The 21699-nt window shown below is 54.7% G+C and overlaps 1 protein-coding gene across 1 annotated transcript in view; it reads left to right on the top strand.

The window, feature by feature from the left end:
• The window catches only part of WNT5B (Wnt family member 5B), a 35766-nt gene that overhangs the window by 2649 nt on the left and 11418 nt on the right, over window positions 1-21699 (top strand). The window contains exon 2 of the mRNA XM_073650332.1: window positions 17614-17861. Within this exon, the coding sequence (XP_073506433.1) occupies window positions 17614-17861 (248 nt within the window). The remainder of the gene's footprint in view (window positions 1-17613; window positions 17862-21699) is intronic.

Below are 21699 nucleotides of genomic sequence, written 5' to 3'. Positions count from 1 at the left end.
GCTTCTGTGGTATAGTGCAGGTGATGGGGGCTTCTGTGGTATAATGCAGGTGATGGGGGGGCTTCTGTGGTATAATGCAGGTGATGGGGGGGCTTCTGTGGTATAATGCAGGTGATGGGGGGGCTTCTGTGGTATAATGCAGGTGATGGGGGGGCTTCTGTGGTATAATGCAGGCGATGGGGGGGGGCTTCTGTGGTATAATGCAGGCGATGGGGGGGGGCTTCTGTGGTATAATGCAGGTGATGGGGGGGCTTCTGTGGTATAATGCAGGTGATGGGGGGGGCTTCTGTGGTATAATGCAGGTGATGGGGGGCGGCTTCTGTGGTATAATGCAGGTGATGGGGGGCGGCTTCTGTGGTATAATGCAGGTGATGGGGGGCGGCTTCTGTGGTATAATGCAGGTGATGGGGGCTTCTGTGGTATAATGCAGGTGATGGGGGGGCTTCTGTGGTATAATGCAGGTGCTGGGGGGCTTCTGTGGTATAATGCAGGTGATGGGGGGCTTCTGTGGTATAATGCAGGTGATGGGGGGGCTTCTGTGGTATAATGCAGGTGATGGGGGGGCTTCTGTGGTATAATGCAGGTGATGGGGGGGGCTTCTGTGGTATAGTGCAGGTGATGGGGGGGGCTTCTGTGGTATAATGCAGGTGATGGGGGGGGGGCTTCTGTGGTATAGTGCACGTGATGGGGGGGCTTCTGTGGTATAATGCAGGTGATGGGGGGGCTTCTGTGGTATAATGCAGGTGATGGGGGGGGCTTCTGTGGTATAATGCAGGTGATGGGGGGGGCTTCTGTGGTATAATGCAGGTGATGGGGGGGGCTTCTGTGGTATAATGCAGGTGATGGGGGGGCTTCTGTGGTATAATGCAGGTGATGGGGGGGCTTCTGTGGTATAATGCAGGTGATGGGGCGGCTTCTGTGGTATAATGCAGGTGATGGGGGGCTTCTGTGGTATAATGCAGGTGATGGGGGGGCTTCTGTGGTATAATGCAGGTGATGGGGGGGCTTCTGTGGTATAGTGCAGGTGATGGGGGGGGCTTCTCTGGTATAATGCAGGTGATGGGGGGGGGCTTCTCTGGTATAATGCAGGTGATGGGGGGGGGGCTTCTCTGGTATAATGCAGGTGATGGGGGGCTTCTCTGGTATAATGCAGGTGATGGGGGGGGCTTCTGTGGTATAGTGCACGTGATGGGGGGGCTTCTGTGGTATAATGCAGGTGATGGGGGGGGCTTCTGTGGTATAATGCAGGTGATGGGGGGGCTTCTGTGGTATAGTGCAGGTGATGGGGGGGCTTCTGTGGTATAGTGCAGGTGGTGGGGGGCTTCTGTGGTATAATGCACGTGATGGGGGGGGCTTCTGTGCTATAATGCAGGTGATGGGGGGGCTTCTGTGGTATAGTGCAGGTGGTGGGGGGCTTCTGTGGTATAATGCAGGTGATGGGGGGGCTTCTGTGCAGGTGCTGGGGGGCTTCTGTGGTATAATGCTGGTGATAGGGGTGTTCTGTGCTATAATGCAGGTGATGGGGGGGGGCTTCTGTGGTATAATGCAGGTGATGGGGGGGCTTCTCTGGTATAATGCAGGTGATGGGGGGCTTCTCTGGTATAATGCAGGTGATGGGGGGGGCTTCTGTGGTATAATGCAGGTGATGGGGGGGGGCTTCTGTGGTATAATGCAGGTGATGGGGGGGGCTTCTGTGGTATAATGCAGGTGATGGGGGGGGCTTCTGTGGTATAGTGCAGGTGGTGGGGGGCTTCTGTGGTATAATGCAGGTGATGGGGGGGCTTCTGTGCAGGTGCTGGGGGGCTTCTGTGGTATAATGCTGGTGATAGGGGTGTTCTGTGCTATAATGCAGGTGATGGGGGGGGGGGCTTCTGTGGTATAATGCAGGTGATGGGGGGGCTTCTCTGGTATAATGCAGGTGATGGGGGGGGCTTCTGTGGTATAGTGCAGGTGATGGGGGGGGCTTCTGTGGTATAGTGCAGGTGGTGGGGGGCTTCTGTGGTATAATGCAGGTGATGGGGGGGCTTCTGTGCAGGTGCTGGGGGGCTTCTGTGGTATAATGCTGGTGATAGGGGTGTTCTGTGCTATAATGCAGGTGATGGGGGGGGGGGCTTCTGTGGTATAATGCAGGTGATGGGGGGGCTTCTCTGGTATAATGCAGGTGATGGGGGGCTTCTCTGGTATAATGCAGGTGATGGGGGGGGCTTCTGTGGTATAATGCAGGTGATGGGGGGGCTTCTGTGGTATAATGCAGGTGATGGGGGGGGCTTCTGTGGTATAATGCAGGTGATGGGGGGGGCTTCTGTGGTATAATGCAGGTGATCGGGGGGCTACTGTGGTATAATGCAGGTGATGGGGGGCTTCTCTGGTATAATGCAGGTGATGGGGGGGCTTCTGTGGTATAGTGCAGGTGTTGGGGGGCTTCTGTGGTATAATGCAGGTGCTGGGGGGCTTCTGTGGTATAATGCAGGTGCTGGGGGGCTTCTGTGGTATAATGCTGGTGATGGGGGGGCTTCTGTGGTATAATGCTGGTGATGGGGGGGTTCTGTGCTATAATGCAGGTGATGGGGGGGGGGGGTTCTGTGCTATAATGCAGGTGATGGGGGGGCTTCTGTGGTATAATGCAGGTGATGGGGGGGCTTCTGTGGTATAATGCAGGTGATGGGGGGGCTTCTGTGGTATAATGCAGGTGATGGGGGCTTCTGTGCAGGTGCTGGGGGGCTTCTGTGGTATAATGCAGGTGATGGGGGGGCTTCTGTGCAGGTGCTGGGGGGCTTCTGTGGTATAATGCAGGTGATGGGGGGGCTACTGTGGTATAATGCAGGTGATGGGGGGGCTTCTGTGCAGGTGCTGGGGGGCTTCTGTGGTATAATGCAGGTGATGGGGGGGCTTCTGTGGTATAATGCAGGTGGTGGGGGGGCTTCTGTGGTATAATGCAGGTGATGGGGGGGCTTCTGTGGTATAATGCAGGTGATGGGGGGGCTTCTGTGGTATAATGCAGTTAATGGGGGGGCTTCTGTGGTATAATGCAGGTGATGGGGGCTTCTGTGGTATAATGCAGGTGATGGGGGGGCTTCTGTGGTATAATGCAGGTGATGGGGGGGCTTCTGTGGTATAATGCAGGTGATGGGGGGGCTTCTGTGGTATAATGCAGGTGATGGGGGGGCTTCTGTGGTATAATGCAGTTGCTGGGGGGCTTCTGTGGTATAATGCAGGTGATGGGGGGGCTTCTGTGGTATAATGCAGGTGATGGGGGGGGCTTCTGTGGTATAATGCAGGTGATGGGGGGGGGCTTCTGTGGTATAATGCAGGTGATCGGGGGGCTACTGTGGTATAATGCAGGTGATGGGGGGCTTCTGTGGTATAATGCAGGTGATGGGGGGGCTTCTGTGGTATAATGCAGGTGCTGGGGGGCTTCTGTGGTATAATGCAGGTGATGGGGGGCTTCTGTGGTATAATGCAGGTGCTGGGGGGCTTCTGTGGTATAATGCAGGTGATGGGGGGGGCTTCTGTGGTATAATGCAGGTGATGGGGGGGCTTCTGTGGTATAATGCAGGTGATGGGGCTACTGTGGTATAATGCAGGTGATGGGGGGGCTACTGTGGTATAATGCAGGTGATGGGGGGGGCTTCTCTGGTATAATGCAGGCGATGGGGGGGGGGCTTCTGTGGTATAATGCAGGCGATGGGGGGGCTTCTGTGGTATAATGCAGGCGATGGGGGGGCTTCTGTGGTGGCGATGGGGGGGCTTCTGTGGTATAGTGCAGGTGATGGGGGGCTACTGTGGTATAATGCAGGTGATGGGGGGGCTTCTGTGGTATAATGCAGGTGATGGGGGGGCTTCTGTGGTATAGTGCAGGTGATGGGGGGGGCTTCTGTGGTATAGTGCAGGTGGTGGGGGGGCTTCTGTGGTATAATGCAGGTGATGGGGGGGGCTTCTGTGGTATAGTGCAGGTGATGGGGGCTTCTGTGGTATAATGCAGGTGATGGGGGGGCTTCTGTGGTATAATGCAGGTGATGGGGGGGCTTCTGTGGTATAATGCAGGTGATGGGGGGGCTTCTGTGGTATAATGCAGGTGATGGGGGGGCTTCTGTGGTATAATGCAGGCGATGGGGGGGGGCTTCTGTGGTATAATGCAGGCGATGGGGGGGGGCTTCTGTGGTATAATGCAGGTGATGGGGGGGCTTCTGTGGTATAATGCAGGTGATGGGGGGGCTTCTCTGGTATAATGCAGGTGATGGGGGGGGTTCTGTGGTATAATGCAGGTGATGGGGGGGGCTTCTGTGGTATAATGCAGGTGATGGGGGGGCTTCTGTGGTATAATGCAGGTGATGGGGGGGCTTCTGTGGTATAATACAGGTGATGGGGGGGGGCTTCTGTGGTATAATGCAGGTGATGGGGGGGGCTTCTGTGGTATAATGCAGGTGATGGGGAGCGGCTTCTGTGGTATAATGCAGGTGATGGGGGGCGGCTTCTGTGGTATAATGCAGGTGATGGGGGCTTCTGTGGTATAGTGCAGGTGATGGGGGGGGCTTCTGTGGTATAATGCAGGTGATGGGGGGGGGGCTTCTGTGGTATAGTGCACGTGATGGGGGGGCTTCTGTGGTATAATGCAGGTGATGGGGGGGCTTCTGTGGTATAATGCAGGTGATGGGGGGGGCTTCTGTGGTATAATGCAGGTGATGGGGGGGGCTTCTGTGGTATAATGCAGGTGATGGGGGGGGCTTCTGTGGTATAATGCAGGTGATGGGGGGGCTTCTGTGGTATAATGCAGGTGATGGGGGGGCTTCTGTGGTATAATGCAGGTGATGGGGCGGCTTCTGTGGTATAATGCAGGTGATGGGGGGCTTCTGTGGTATAATGCAGGTGATGGGGGGGCTTCTGTGGTATAATGCAGGTGATGGGGGGGCTTCTGTGGTATAGTGCAGGTGATGGGGGGGGCTTCTCTGGTATAATGCAGGTGATGGGGGGGGGGCTTCTCTGGTATAATGCAGGTGATGGGGGGGGGGCTTCTCTGGTATAATGCAGGTGATGGGGGGCTTCTCTGGTATAATGCAGGTGATGGGGGGGGCTTCTGTGGTATAGTGCACGTGATGGGGGGGCTTCTGTGGTATAATGCAGGTGATGGGGGGGGCTTCTGTGGTATAATGCAGGTGATGGGGGGGGCTTCTGTGGTATAATGCAGGTGATGGGGGGGCTTCTGTGGTATAGTGCAGGTGATGGGGGGGGCTTCTGTGGTATAGTGCAGGTGGTGGGGGGCTTCTGTGGTATAATGCACGTGATGGGGGGGGGGCTTCTGTGGTATAATGCAGGTGATGGGGGGGCTTCTGTGGTATAGTGCAGGTGGTGGGGGGCTTCTGTGGTATAATGCAGGTGATGGGGGGGCTTCTGTGCAGGTGCTGGGGGGCTTCTGTGGTATAATGCTGGTGATAGGGGTGTTCTGTGCTATAATGCAGGTGATGGGGGGGGGCTTCTGTGGTATAATGCAGGTGATGGGGGGGCTTCTCTGGTATAATGCAGGTGATGGGGGGCTTCTCTGGTATAATGCAGGTGATGGGGGGGGCTTCTGTGGTATAATGCAGGTGATGGGGGGGGCTTCTGTGGTATAATGCAGGTGATGGGGGGGGCTTCTGTGGTATAATGCAGGTGATGGGGGGGGCTTCTGTGGTATAGTGCAGGTGGTGGGGGGCTTCTGTGGTATAATGCAGGTGATGGGGGGGCTTCTGTGCAGGTGCTGGGGGGCTTCTGTGGTATAATGCTGGTGATAGGGGTGTTCTGTGCTATAATGCAGGTGATGGGGGGGGGGCTTCTGTGGTATAATGCAGGTGATGGGGGGGCTTCTCTGGTATAATGCAGGTGATGGGGGGGGCTTCTGTGGTATAGTGCAGGTGATGGGGGGGGCTTCTGTGGTATAGTGCAGGTGGTGGGGGGCTTCTGTGGTATAATGCAGGTGATGGGGGGGCTTCTGTGCAGGTGCTGGGGGGCTTCTGTGGTATAATGCTGGTGATAGGGGTGTTCTGTGCTATAATGCAGGTGATGGGGGGGGGGCTTCTGTGGTATAATGCAGGTGATGGGGGGGCTTCTCTGGTATAATGCAGGTGATGGGGGGCTTCTCTGGTATAATGCAGGTGATGGGGGGGGGCTTCTGTGGTATAATGCAGGTGATGGGGGGGCTTCTGTGGTATAATGCAGGTGATGGGGGGGGCTTCTGTGGTATAATGCAGGTGATGGGGGGGGCTTCTGTGGTATAATGCAGGTGATCGGGGGGCTACTGTGGTATAATGCAGGTGATGGGGGGCTTCTCTGGTATAATGCAGGTGATGGGGGGGCTTCTGTGGTATAGTGCAGGTGTTGGGGGGCTTCTGTGGTATAATGCAGGTGCTGGGGGGCTTCTGTGGTATAATGCAGGTGCTGGGGGGCTTCTGTGGTATAATGCTGGTGATGGGGGGGCTTCTGTGGTATAATGCTGGTGATGGGGGGGTTCTGTGCTATAATGCAGGTGATGGGGGGGGGGGGTTCTGTGCTATAATGCAGGTGATGGGGGGGCTTCTGTGGTATAATGCAGGTGATGGGGGGGCTTCTGTGGTATAATGCAGGTGATGGGGGGGCTTCTGTGGTATAATGCAGGTGATGGGGGCTTCTGTGCAGGTGCTGGGGGGCTTCTGTGGTATAATGCAGGTGATGGGGGGGCTTCTGTGCAGGTGCTGGGGGGCTTCTGTGGTATAATGCAGGTGATGGGGGGGCTACTGTGGTATAATGCAGGTGATGGGGGGGCTTCTGTGCAGGTGCTGGGGGGCTTCTGTGGTATAATGCAGGTGATGGGGGGGCTTCTGTGGTATAATGCAGGTGGTGGGGGGGCTTCTGTGGTATAATGCAGGTGATGGGGGGGCTTCTGTGGTATAATGCAGGTGATGGGGGGGCTTCTGTGGTATAATGCAGTTAATGGGGGGGCTTCTGTGGTATAATGCAGGTGATGGGGGCTTCTGTGGTATAATGCAGGTGATGGGGGGGCTTCTGTGGTATAATGCAGGTGATGGGGGGGCTTCTGTGGTATAATGCAGGTGATGGGGGGGCTTCTGTGGTATAATGCAGGTGATGGGGGGGCTTCTGTGGTATAATGCAGTTGCTGGGGGGCTTCTGTGGTATAATGCAGGTGATGGGGGGGCTTCTGTGGTATTATGCAGGTGATGGGGGGGGCTTCTGTGGTATAATGCAGGTGATGGGGGGGGGGCTTCTGTGGTATAATGCAGGTGATCGGGGGGCTACTGTGGTATAATGCAGGTGATGGGGGGCTTCTCTGGTATAATGCAGGTGATGGGGGGGCTTCTGTGGTATAGTGCAGGTGTTGGGGGGCTTCTGTGGTATAATGCAGGTGCTGGGGGGCTTCTGTGGTATAATGCAGGTGCTGGGGGGCTTCTGTGGTATAATGCTGGTGATGGGGGGGCTTCTGTGGTATAATGCTGGTGATGGGGGGGTTCTGTGCTATAATGCAGGTGATGGGGGGGGGGTTCTGTGCTATAATGCAGGTGATGAGGGGGCTTCTGTGGTATAATGCAGGTGATGGGGGGGGCTTCTGTGGTATAATGCAGGTGATGGGGGGGCTTCTGTGGTATAATGCAGGTGATGGGGGGCTTCTGTGCAGGTGCTGGGGGGCTTCTGTGGTATAATGCAGGTGATGGGGGGGCTTCTGTGCAGGTGCTGGGGGGCTTCTGTGGTATAATGCAGGTGATGGGGGGGCTACTGTGGTATAATGCAGGTGATGGGGGGGCTTCTGTGCAGGTGCTGGGGGGCTTCTGTGGTATAATGCAGGTGATGGGGGGGCTTCTGTGGTATAATGCAGGTGGTGGGGGGGCTTCTGTGGTATAATGCAGGTGATGGGGGAGCTTCTGTGGTATAATGCAGGTGATGGGGGGGCTTCTGTGGTATAATGCATGTGATGGGGGGGCTTCTGTGGTATAATGCAGGTGATGGGGGCTTCTGTGGTATAATGCAGGTGATGGGGGGGCTTCTGTGGTATAATGCAGGTGATGGGGGGGCTTCTGTGGTATAATGCAGGTGATGGGGGGGCTTCTGTGGTATAATGCAGGTGATGGGGGGGCTTCTGTGGTATAATGCAGTTGCTGGGGGGCTTCTGTGGTATAATGCAGGTGATGGGGGGCTTCTGTGCAGGTGATGGGGGGCTTCTGTGGTATAATGCAGGTGATGGGGGGGCTTCTGTGGTATAATGCAGGTGATGGGGGGGCTTCTGTGGTATAATGCAGGTGATGGGGGGGCTTCTGTGGTATAATGCAGGTGATGGGGGGGCTTCTGTGGTATAATGCAGTTGCTGGGGGGCTTCTGTGGTATAATGCAGGTGATGGGGGGCTTCTGTGGTATAATGCAGGTGATGGGGGGGCTTCTGTGGTATAATGCAGGTGATGGGGGGGCTTCTGTGGTATAATGCAGGTGATGGGGGCCTTCTGTGCAGGTGCTGGGGGTCTTCTGTGGTATAATGCAGGTGATGGGGGGGCTTCTGTGGTATAATGCAGGTGATGGGGGGGCTTCTGTGGTATAATGCAGGTGATGGGGGGGCTTCTGTGGTATAATGCAGGTGATGGGGGGGCTTCTGTGGTATAATGCAGGTGATGGGGGGGCTTCTGTGGTATAATGCAGGTGATGGGGGGGCTTCTGTGGTATAATGCAGGTGATGGGGGGGCTTCTGTGGTATAATGCAGGTGATGGGGGGGCTTCTGTGGTATAATGCAGGTGATGGGGGGGCTTCTGTGGTATAATGCAGGTGATGGGGGGCTTCTGTGGTATAATGCAGGTGATGGGGGGGCTTCTGTGGTATAATGCAGGTGATGGGGGGGACTTCTGTGGTATAATGCAGGTGATGGGGGGGCTTCTGTGGTATAATGCAGGTGATGGGGGGCTTCTGTGCAGGTGCTGGGGGGCTTCTGTGGTATAATGCAGGTGATGGGGGGGCTTCTGTGGTATAATGCAGGTGATGGGGGGGCTTCTGTGGTATAATGCAGGTGATGGGGGGGCTTCTGTGGTATAATGCAGGTGCTGGGGGGCTTCTGTGGTATAATGCAGTTGATGGGGGGGCTACTGTGGTATAATGCAGGTGATGGGGGGGCTTCTGTGCAGGTGCTGGGGGGCTTCTGTGGTATAATGCAGGTGATGGGGGGGCTTCTGTGGTATAATGCAGGTGATGGGGGGGTTTCTGTGGTATAATGCAGGTGGTGGGGGGCTTCTGTAGTATAATGCAGGTGATGGGGGGGGCTTCTGTGGTATAATGCAGGTGATGGGGGGATTCTGTGCAGGTGATGGGGGGGCGCTTCTGTGGTATAATGCAGGTGATGGGGGGGCTTCTGTGGTATAATGCAGGTGATGGGGGGGTTCTGTGGTATAATGCAGGTGCTGGGGGCTTCTGTGGTATAATGCAGGTGATGGGGGGGCTTCTGTGGTATAATGCAGGTGATGGGGGGGGCTTCTGTGGTATAATGCAGGTGATGGGGGGGCTTCTGTGGTATAATGCAGGTGATGGGGGGGCTTCTGTGGTATAATGCAGGTGATGGGGGGGCTTCTGTGGTATAATGCAGGTGATGGGGGGGCTTCTGTGGTATAATGCAGGTGATGGGGGGGCTTCTGTGGTATAATGCAGGTGATGGGGGGCTTCTGTGGTATAATGCAGGTGATGGGGGGGCTTCTGTGGTATAATGCAGGTGATGGGGGGGGCTTCTGTGGTATAATGCAGGTGATGGGGGGGGCTTCTCTGGTATAATGCAGGTGATGGGGGGGGCTTCTCTGGTATAATGCAGGTGATGGGGGGCTTCTGTGGTATAATGCAGGTGATGGGGGGGCTTCTGTGGTATATTGCAGGTGATGGGGGGGCTTCTGTGGTATATTGCAGGTGATGGGGGGCAGCTTCTGTGGTATAATGCAGGTGATGGGGGGGGCTTCTGTGGTATAATGCAGGCGATGGGGGGGGGGCTTCTGTGGTATAATGCAGGTGATGGGGGGCTTCTGTGGTATAATGCAGGTGATGGGGGGGCTTCTGTGCAGGTGCTGGGGGGCTTCTGTGGTATAATGCTGGTGATGGGGGGGGTTCTGTGGTATAATGCTGGTGATGGGGGGGTTCTGTGGTATAATGCAGGTGATGGGGGGGCTTCTGTGGTATAATGCAGGTGATGGGGGGGCTTCTGTGGTATAATGCAGGTGATGGGGGGGCTTCTGTGGTATAATGCTGGTGATGGGGGGGCTTCTGTGGTATAATGCGGGTGATGGGGGGGCTTCTGTGGTATAATGCGGGTGATGGGGGAGCTTCTGTGGTATAATGCGGGTGATGGGGGGGCTTCTGTGGTATAATGCGGGTGATGGGGGGGGGGCGTCTGTGGTATAATGTGGGGGACTTCTGTGCTATAATGCAGGCGATGGGGGGGCTTCTGTGGTATGCAGGCGATGGGGGGGCTTCTGTGGTATAATGCAGGCGATGGGGGGGGCTTCTGTGGTATAATGCGGGTGATGGGGGGGCTTCTGTGGTATAATGTGGGTGATGGGGGGCTTCTGTGCAGGTGATGGGGGGGGCTTCTGTGGTATAATGCAGGTGCTGGGGGGCTTCTGTGGTATAATGCAGGTGATGGGGGGGGCTTCTGTGGTATAATGCGGGTGATGGGGGGGCTTCTGTGGTATAATGCGGGTGATGGGGGAGCTTCTGTGGTATAATGCGGGTGATGGGGGGGCTTCTGTGGTATAATGCAGGTGATGGGGCTTCTGTGGTATAATGCGGGTGATGGGGGGGCGTCTGTGGTATAATGGGGGGGACTTCTGTGGTATAATGCAGGCGATGGGGGGGCTTCTGTGGTATGCAGGCGATGGGGGGGCTTCTGTGGTATAATGCAGGCGATGGGGGGGGCTTCTGTGGTATAATGCGGGTGATGGGGGGGCTTCTGTGGTATAATGTGGGTGATGGGGGGCTTCTGTGCAGGTGATGGGGGGGGGGCTTCTGTGGTATAATGCAGGTGCTGGGGGGCTTCTGTGGTATAATGCAGGTGCTGGGGGGCTTCTGTGGTATAATGCAGGTGATGGGGGGGGCTTCTGTGGTATAATGTGGGTGATGGGGGGGCTTCTGTGGTATAATGCTGGTGATGGGGGGGCTTCTGTGGTATAATGCGGGTGATGGGGGGGCTTCTGTGGTATAATGCGGGTGATGGGGGAGCTTCTGTGGTATAATGCGGGTGATGGGGGGGCTTCTGTGGTATAATGCGGGTGATGGGGGGGGGCGTCTGTGGTATAATGTGGGGGACTTCTGTGCTATAATGCAGGCGATGGGGGGGCTTCTGTGGTATGCAGGCGATGGGGGGGCTTCTGTGGTATAATGCAGGCGATGGGGGGGGCTTCTGTGGTATAATGCGGGTGATGGGGGGGCTTCTGTGGTATAATGTGGGTGATGGGGGGCTTCTGTGCAGGTGATGGGGGGGGCTTCTGTGGTATAATGCAGGTGCTGGGGGGCTTCTGTGGTATAATGCAGGTGATGGGGGGGGCTTCTGTGGTATAATGCGGGTGATGGGGGGGCTTCTGTGGTATAATGCGGGTGATGGGGGAGCTTCTGTGGTATAATGCGGGTGATGGGGGGGCTTCTGTGGTATAATGCAGGTGATGGGGGGGCTTCTGTGGTATAATGCGGGTGATGGGGGGGCGTCTGTGGTATAATGGGGGGGACTTCTGTGGTATAATGCAGGCGATGGGGGGGCTTCTGTGGTATGCAGGCGATGGGGGGGCTTCTGTGGTATAATGCAGGCGATGGGGGGGGCTTCTGTGGTATAATGCGGGTGATGGGGGGGCTTCTGTGGTATAATGTGGGTGATGGGGGGCTTCTGTGCAGGTGATGGGGGGGGGCTTCTGTGGTATAATGCAGGTGCTGGGGGGCTTCTGTGGTATAATGCAGGTGCTGGGGGGCTTCTGTGGTATAATGCAGGTGATGGGGGGGGCTTCTGTGGTATAATGTGGGTGATGGGGGGGGCTTCTGTGGGGTGATGGGGGGGCTTCTGTGGCATAATGCAGGTGATGCGGGGCTTCTGTGCAGGTGATGGGGGGGCTTCTGTGGTATAATGCAGGTGCTGGGGGGCTTCTGTGGTATAATGCAGGTGATGGGGGGGCTTCTGTGCAGGTGATGGGGGAGGGCTTCTGTGGTATAATGCAGTTGATGGGGGGGCTTCTGTGGTATAATGTGGGTAATGGGGGGCTTCTGTGGTATAATGTGGGTGATGGGGGGGCTTCTGTGGTGTGATGGGGGGGCTTCTGTGGTATAATGTGGGTGATGGGGGGGGCTTCTGTGGTGTGATGGGGGGGCTTCTGTGGTATAATGCGGGTGATGGGGGGGCTTCTGTGGTATAATGCTAGTGATGGGGGGGCTTCTGTGGTATAATGTGGGTAATGGGGGGCTTCTGTGGTATAATGTGGGTGATGGGGGGGGCTTCTGTGGTGTGATGGGGGGGCTTCTGTGGTATAATGTGGGTGATGGGGGGGGCTTCTGTGGTGTGATGGGGGGGCTTCTGTGGTATAATGTGGGTGATGGGGGGGCTTCTGTGTTATAATGCGGGTGATGGGGGGCTTCTGTGCAGGTGATGGGGGGGCTTCTGTGGCATAATGCAGGTGATGGGGGGCTTCTGTGGTATAATGCAGGTGATGGGGGGGGCTTCTGTGGTATAATGCAGGTGATGGGGGGGCTTCTGTGGTATAATGCAGGTGATGGGGGGGATTCTGTGCAGGTGATGGGGGGGCCTTCTGTGTTGTAATGCAGGTGCTGGTGATAAGGGGGGCTTCTGTGGTATAATGCAGGTGATGGGGGGGCTTCTGTGGTATAATGCAGGTGATGGGGGGGCTTCTGTGGTATAATGCGGGTGATGGGGGAGCTTCTGTGGTATAATGCGGGTGATGGGGGGGCTTCTGTGGTATAATGCAGGTGATGGGGGGGGCTTCTGTGGTATAATGCGGGTGATGGGGGGGCGTCTGTGGTATAATGGGGGGGACTTCTGTGGTATAATGCAGGCGATGGGGGGGCTTCTGTGGTATGCAGGCGATGGGGGGGCTTCTGTGGTATAATGCAGGCGATGGGGGGGGCTTCTGTGGTATAATGCGGGTGATGGGGGGGCTTCTGTGGTATAATGTGGGTGATGGGGGGCTTCTGTGCAGGTGATGGGGGGGCTTCTGTGGTATAATGCAGGTGCTGGGGGGCTTCTGTGGTATAATGCAGGTGATGGGGGGGGCTTCTGTGGTATAATGTGGGTGATGGGGGGGGCTTCTGTGTTATAATGCGGGTGATGGGGGGCTTCTGTGAAGGTGATGGGGGGGCTTCTGTGGCATAATGCAGGTGATGCGGGGCTTCTGTGCAGGTGATGGGGGGGGGGCTTCTGTGGTATAATGCAGGTGCTGGGGGGCTTCTGTGGTATAATTCAGGTGATGGGGGGGCTTCTGTGCAGGTGATGGGGGGGCTTCTGTGCAGGTGATGGGGGGGCTTCTGTGCAGGTGATGGGGGAGGGCTTCTGTGGTATAATGCAGTTGATGGGGGGGCTTCTGTGGTATAATGCGGGTGATGGGGGGGCTTCTGTGGTATAATGCAGGTGATGGGGGGGGCTTCTGTGGTATAATGCAGGTGATGGGGGGGGCTTCTGTGGTATAATGCAGGTGATGGGGGGGCTTCTGTGGTATAATGCAGGTGATGGGGGGGCTTCTGTGGTATAATGCAGGTGATGGGGGGGCTTCTGTGGTATAATGCAGGTGATGGGGGGGCTTCTGTGGTATAATGCAGGTGATGGGGGGCTTCTGTGGTATAATGCAGGTGATGGGGGGGCTTCTGTGGTATAATGCAGGTGATGGGGGGGGCTTCTGTGGTATAATGCAGGTGATGGGGGGGGCTTCTCTGGTATAATGCAGGTGATGGGGGGCTTCTGTGGTATAATGCAGGTGATGGGGGGGCTTCTGTGGTATATTGCAGGTGATGGGGGGGCTTCTGTGGTATATTGCAGGTGATGGGGGGCAGCTTCTGTGGTATAATGCAGGTGATGGGGGGGGCTTCTGTGGTATAATGCAGGCGATGGGGGGGGGGGGCTTCTGTGGTATAATGCAGGTGATGGGGGGCTTCTGTGGTATAATGCAGGTGATGGGGGGGCTTCTGTGCAGGTGCTGGGGGGCTTCTGTGGTATAATGCTGGTGATGGGGGGGGTTCTGTGGTATAATGCTGGTGATGGGGGGGTTCTGTGGTATAATGCAGGTGCTGGGGGCTTCTGTGGTATAATGCAGGTGATGGGGGGGCTTCTGTGGTATAATGCAGGTGATGGGGGGGCTTCTGTGGTATAATGCTGGTGATGGGGGGGCTTCTGTGGTATAATGCGGGTGATGGGGGGGCTTCTGTGGTATAATGCGGGTGATGGGGGAGCTTCTGTGGTATAATGCGGGTGATGGGGGGGCTTCTGTGGTATAATGCGGGTGATGGGGGGGGGCGTCTGTGGTATAATGTGGGGGACTTCTGTGCTATAATGCAGGCGATGGGGGGGCTTCTGTGGTATGCAGGCGATGGGGGGGCTTCTGTGGTATAATGCAGGCGATGGGGGGGGCTTCTGTGGTATAATGCGGGTGATGGGGGGGCTTCTGTGGTATAATGTGGGTGATGGGGGGCTTCTGTGCAGGTGATGGGGGGGGCTTCTGTGGTATAATGCAGGTGCTGGGGGGCTTCTGTGGTATAATGCAGGTGATGGGGGGGGCTTCTGTGGTATAATGCGGGTGATGGGGGGGCTTCTGTGGTATAATGCGGGTGATGGGGGAGCTTCTGTGGTATAATGCGGGTGATGGGGGGGCTTCTGTGGTATAATGCAGGTGATGGGGGGGCTTCTGTGGTATAATGCGGGTGATGGGGGGGCGTCTGTGGTATAATGGGGGGGACTTCTGTGGTATAATGCAGGCGATGGGGGGGCTTCTGTGGTATGCAGGCGATGGGGGGGCTTCTGTGGTATAATGCAGGCGATGGGGGGGGCTTCTGTGGTATAATGCGGGTGATGGGGGGGCTTCTGTGGTATAATGTGGGTGATGGGGGGCTTCTGTGCAGGTGATGGGGGGGGGGCTTCTGTGGTATAATGCAGGTGCTGGGGGGCTTCTGTGGTATAATGCAGGTGCTGGGGGGCTTCTGTGGTATAATGCAGGTGATGGGGGGGGCTTCTGTGGTATAATGTGGGTGATGGGGGGGGCTTCTGTGGGGTGATGGGGGGCTTCTGTGAAGGTGATGGGGGGGCTTCTGTGGCATAATGCAGGTGATGCGGGGCTTCTGTGCAGGTGATGGGGGGGCTTCTGTGGTATAATGCAGGTGCTGGGGGGCTTCTGTGGTATAATGCAGGTGATGGGGGGGCTTCTGTGCAGGTGATGGGGGAGGGCTTCTGTGGTATAATGCAGTTGATGGGGGGGCTTCTGTGGTATAATGCGGGTGATGGGGGGGCTTCTGTGGTATAATGTGGGTAATGGGGGGCTTCTGTGGTATAATGTGGGTGATGGGGGGGCTTCTGTGGTGTGATGGGGGGGCTTCTGTGGTATAATGTGGGTGATGGGGGGGGCTTCTGTGGTGTGATGGGGGGGCTTCTGTGGTATAATGCGGGTGATGGGGGGGCTTCTGTGGTATAATGCTAGTGATGGGGGGGCTTCTGTGGTATAATGTGGGTAATGGGGGGCTTCTGTGGTATAATGTGGGTGATGGGGGGGGCTTCTGTGGTGTGATGGGGGGGCTTCTGTGGTATAATGTGGGTGATGGGGGGGGCTTCTGTGGTGTGATGGGGGGGCTTCTGTGGTATAATGTGGGTGATGGGGGGGCTTCTGTGTTATAATGCGGGTGATGGGGGGCTTCTGTGCAGGTGATGGGGGGGCTTCTGTGGCATAATGCAGGTGATGGGGGGCTTCTGTGGTATAATGCAGGTGATGGGGGGGGCTTCTGTGGTATAATGCAGGTGATGGGGGGGCTTCTGTGGTATAATGCAGGTGATGGGGGGGATTCTGTGCAGGTGATGGGGGGGCCTTCTGTGTTGTAATGCAGGTGCTGGTGATAAGGGGGGCTTCTGTGGTATAATGCAGGTGATGGGGGGGCTTCTGTGGTATAATGCAGGTGATGGGGGGGCTTCTGTGGTATAATGCGGGTGATGGGGGAGCTTCTGTGGTATAATGCGGGTGATGGGGGGGCTTCTGTGGTATAATGCAGGTGATGGGGGGGGCTTCTGTGGTATAATGCGGGTGATGGGGGGGCGTCTGTGGTATAATGGGGGGGACTTCTGTGGTATAATGCAGGCGATGGGGGGGCTTCTGTGGTATGCAGGCGATGGGGGGGCTTCTGTGGTATAATGCAGGCGATGGGGGGGGCTTCTGTGGTATAATGCGGGTGATGGGGGGGCTTCTGTGGTATAATGTGGGTGATGGGGGGCTTCTGTGCAGGTGCTGGGGGGCTTCTGTGGTATAATGCAGGTGATGGGGGGGGCTTCTGTGGTATAATGTGGGTGATGGGGGGGGCTTCTGTGTTATAATGCGGGTGATGGGGGGCTTCTGTGAAGGTGATGGGGGGGCTTCTGTGGCATAATGCAGGTGATGCGGGGCTTCTGTGCAGGTGATGGGGGGGGGGCTTCTGTGGTATAATGCAGGTGCTGGGGGGCTTCTGTGGTATAATTCAGGTGATGGGGGGGCTTCTGTGCAGGTGATGGGGGGGCTTCTGTGCAGGTGATGGGGGGGCTTCTGTGCAGGTGATGGGGGAGGGCTTCTGTGGTATAATGCAGTTGATGGGGGGGCTTCTGTGGTATAATGCGGGTGATGGGGGGGCTTCTGTGGTATAATGCGGGTGATGGGGGGGCTTCTGTGGTATAATGCGGGTGATGGGGGGGAGGGCTTCTGTGGTATAATGTGGGTGATGGGGGGCTTCTGTGGTGTGATGGGGGGGCTTCTGTGGTATAATGTGGGTGATGGGGGGCTTCTGTGGTGTGATGGGGGGGCTTCTGTGGTATATTGTGGGTGATGGGGGGGGCTTCTGTGGTGTGATGGGGGGGCTTCTGTGGTATAATGTGGGTGATGGGGGGGCTTCTGTGTTATAATGCGGGTGATGGAGGGCTTCTGTGCAGGTGATGGGGGGGCTTCTGTGGCATAATGCAGGTGATGGGGGGCTTCTGTGCAGGTGCTGGGGGGCTTCTGTGGTATAATGCAGGTGATGGGGGGGCTTCTGTGGTATAATGCAGGTGATGGGGGGGCTTCTGTGGTATAATGCAGGTGATGGGGGGGATTCTGTGCAGGTGATGGGGGGGCCTTCTGTGTTGTAATGCAGGTGCTGGTGATAAGGGGGGCTTCTGTGGTATAATGCAGGTGATGGGGGGGCTTCTGTGGTATAATGCAGGTGATGGGGGGGCTTCTGTGGTATAATGCAGATGATGGGGGGGGCTTCTGTGCAGGTGATGGGGGGGCGCTTCTGTGGTATAATGCAGGTGATGGGGGGGCTTCTGTGGTATAATGCAGGTGATGGGGGGGCTTCTGTGGTATAATGCAGGTGATGGTGGGGCTTATGTGCAGGTTCTGGGGAGCTTCTAGGTGTTCTCATCTTCCTCTCTGATCCTTCAGGTCGTTGGCCCTGAACCCCATCCAGAGGCCTGAGATGTACATAATTGGGGCGCAGCCTCTGTGCAGCCAGCTGAGTGGCCTCTCCCCCGGGCAGAGGAAGCTGTGCCACCTGTACCAGGACCACATGGTGTACATCGGGGAGGGCGCCAAGACCGGCATCAAGGAGTGTCAGCAGCAGTTCAAGCAGAGGAGGTGGAACTGCAGCACCGTGGACAACGCCTCCGTCTTCGGGAGAGTCATGCAGATCGGTAAGAACCGCGGCAATCTGAAGACCACCCGAAAATATACGTCCGGTGTCCCTCTCAGAGGGTGAATAATCTGCCAAGCCTTAGTTGTGGAATCCATCATCTACTTACTGGAGACCCCAGTGATCGGGCGGAGACGTCCTGTGCCCCCCGCACTCGAGTGGCATCTGTCCTGGGCAATATATACATCTCATACAGGGCCGACCCCAACCAGAGAAGAGGGCAGAGGAAAGGGGGATCGGGTACAGGTAAGGGGGATCGGGCAGGGGAAAGGGATAGGTCAGAGATAACATATGCTAGAAGAGAAGTCAGAAGAGTAGCAGAGAGTGGTGTATACCCTCTAATTCTAAACCAAGCATAGACGTATATGGAGGCAAACGGGAGAGAACATCCTGCAACCGCCAATGATAGATATGTGTATACATACAGTACAGACCAAAAGTTTGGACACACCTCATTTAAAGATTTTTCTGTATTTTCATGACTATGAAAATTGTCCATTCACACTGAAGGCATCAAAACTATGAATTACCACATGTGGAATTATATACGTAACAAAAAAGTGTGAAACAACTGAAAATATGTCTTCTATTCTAGGGTCTTCACAGTAGCCCCCTTTTGCTTTGATGACTGCTTTGCACACTCTTGGCATTCTCTTGATGAGCTTCAAGAGGTAGTCACCGGAAATGGTTTTCACTTCACAGGTGTGCCCTGTCAGGTTTAATAAGTGTGATTTCTTGCCTTATAAATGGGGTTGGGACCATCAGTTGTGTTGTGCAGAAGTCTGGTGGATACACAGCTGATAGTCCTACTGAATAGACTGTTAGAATTTGTATTATGGCAAGAAAAAAGCAGCTAAGTAAAGAAAAATGAGTGGCCATCATTACTTTAAGAAATGAAGGTCAGTCAGTGCGAAAAATTGGGAAAACTTTGAAAGTGTCCCCAAGTGCAGTTGCAAAAACCATCAAGCGCTACAAAGAAACTGGCTCACATGAGGACCGCCCCAGGAAAGGAAGACCAAGAGTCACCTCTGCTTCTGAGGATAAGTTTATCCGAGTCACCAGCCTCAGAAATTGCAGGTTAACAGCAGCTCAGATTAGAGACCAGGTCAATGCCACACAGAGTTCTAGCAGCAGACACATCTCTACAACAACTGTTAAGAGGAGACTTTGTGCAGCAGGCCTTCATGGTAAAATAGCAGCTAGGAAACCACTGCTAAGGACAGGCAACAAGCAGAAGAGACTTGTTTGGGCTAAAGAACACAAGGAATGGACATTAGACCAGTGGAAATCTGTGCTTTGGTCTGATGAGTCCAAATTTGAGATCTTTGGTTCCAACCACCGTGTCTTTGTGCGACACAGAAAAGGTGAAAGGATGGACTCTACATGCCTGGTTCCCACCGTGAAGCATGGAGGAGGAGGTGTGATGGTGTGGGGGGGCTTTGCTGGTGACACAGTTGGGGATTTATTCAAAATTGAAGGCATACTGAGCCAGCATGGCTACCACAGCATCTTGCAGCGGCATGCTATTCCATCCGGTTTGCGTTTAGTTGGACCATCATTTATTTTTCAACAGGACAATGACCCCAAACACACCTCCAGGCTGTGTAAGGGCTATTAGACCAAGAAGGAGAGTGATGGGGGGCTACGCCAGATGACCTGGCCTCCACAGTCACCAGACCTGAACCCAATCGAGATGGTTTGGGGTGAGCTGGACCGCAGAGTGAAGGCAAAAGGGCCAACAAGTGCTAAGCATCTCTGGGAACTCCTTCAAGATTGTTGGAAGACCATTTCCGGTGACTACCTCTTGAAGCTCATCAAGAGAATGCCAAGAGTGTGCAAAGCAGTCATCAAAGCAAAAGGGGGCTACTTTGAAGAACCTAGAATATAAGACATATTTTCAGCTGTTTCACACTTTTTTTGTTAAGTATATAATTCCACATGTGGTAATTCATAGTTTTGATGCCTTCAGTGTGAATGTACAATTTTCATAGTCAAGAAAATACAGAAAAATCTTTAAATGAGAAGGTGTGTCCAAACTTTTGGTCTGTACTGTACATACATACATACAGTGGCTTGCAAAAGTATTCACCCCCTTGGCTTTTTACCTATTTTGTTACATTACAACCTGTGTGTAAATACTTCTCTATAATCTGATTTGTGTGTGATGCATCAGCACTAAATAGTCTAAGTTGGTGAAGTGAGAAAAATATCGGCATAAATCACATTTATGGGATCAAATAACTAAAAATTGTCATGCGCATATGTATTCAACTCTGGTGCAAGCAATTCCCTTCATAAGTCCTATGCTTTGTGACAGATGTCCACCTGTGTGCAATCTAATGTCTGTACATATATACACTTTACCTTTTCTGAAAGGCCACAGAGGCTGCAGGCACCATTAACAAGAGGCGCCAATAACCAAACACCACCACGAAGACCAAGGAGAGCTCCATACACCACCACGAAGACCAAGGAGAGCTCCATACACCACCACGAAGACCAAGGAGAGCTCCAAGCACCACCACGAAGACCAAGGAGAGCTCCAAGCACCACCACGAAGACCAAGGAGAGCTCCAAGCACCACCACGAAGACCAAGGAGAGCTCCAAGCACCACCACGAAGACCAAGGAGAGCTCCAAGCACCACCACGAAGACCAAGGAGAGCTCCAAGCACCACCACGAAGACCAAGGAGAGCTCCAAGCACCACCACGAAGACCAAGGAGAGCTCCAAGCACCACCACGAAGACCAAGGAGAGCTCCAAGCACCACCACGAAGACCAAGGAGAGCTCCAAACAAGTCAGGATTGGGTTATATAAAAAAATATCCCAAACTATGATGATCCCCCGGAGCACCATCAAATCCAACACAGTGCATCACTCCCAGAACACCATCCGCACAGTGAAACATGGTGGTGGCAGCATCAGGCTGTGGGGATGTTTTTTCGACAGCAGAGACAGGGAAAATGGTCCAAGTCGAGGGGAAGATGGATGGTGCATAATACAGGGATATTCTTGAGCAAAACCTGTTTGTCTGTCAGTGATTTGAGACTCGACGGAGGATCACCTTCCAACAAGACAATGACCCAAAGCATACTGCTAAAGCGACACTCAAGTGGTGTAACGTGTAAATGTTCTGGAGCAGCCGAGTCACTGCCCAGACCTTAATCCAATGGAGAATCTGTGGTCATACGTGAAGATCGCTGTTCATCAGAGGAAACCATCTAACCAGAGGGAGCTGGAGCAATTTTGCCTTGAGCAAAAATCCCAGTGGCCAGATGTGAAAAGATCACAGAGACTTATCCAAAGCGACTGCAGCTGTAATTGTCTCAAAAGGAGGCTCCACAATGACTGACTTTAGGGGGGTGAATACTTATGCACACTGAGGTTTTCAGTTATTTTCTCCTATTTGTTGTTTGCATCACAATAAAAACAACTGAACTGATGCAAACCCTCAAAAACAGTGAAACTCCAGGTCGTAAGGTAGCCAAACATGAAAAATGCCAAGGGAGTAAATACTTTCGCAAGCTACTGTATACTGGACAGGAGAAGTGGTACTGTGCAGTGTATATATACAGGACAGGAGGAGAAGTGGTATTGTGCAGACAAACAGGTTTTGCTCAAGAATATCCCTTTATTTCGCACCATCAGTCTTCCCCTCGACTCGGACCATATTCCCCGTCCCGGTTGCCAAAGAACATTCCCTCAGCATGATGCTGCCACCACCATGTTTCACTGTGGGGATGGTGTTCTTGGGGTGATGAGCTGTGTTGGTTTGAGGTCAGATCTAGCTTTTACCTTGGTGGCCAAAAAGTTCAGTTTTGGTCTCATCTGACCACAG

The sequence above is a fragment of the Phyllobates terribilis genome, unplaced genomic scaffold (genome assembly GCF_046119375.1).
Source record: "Phyllobates terribilis strain yellow unplaced genomic scaffold, ASM4611937v1 Scaffold_10__3_contigs__length_209671492, whole genome shotgun sequence".
NCBI classification, from domain to species: Eukaryota; Metazoa; Chordata; class Amphibia; order Anura; family Dendrobatidae; genus Phyllobates; species Phyllobates terribilis.
The sequence above is the reverse complement of the archived record's forward strand: the minus strand, read 5'-3'. Positions and strand labels throughout refer to the sequence as shown.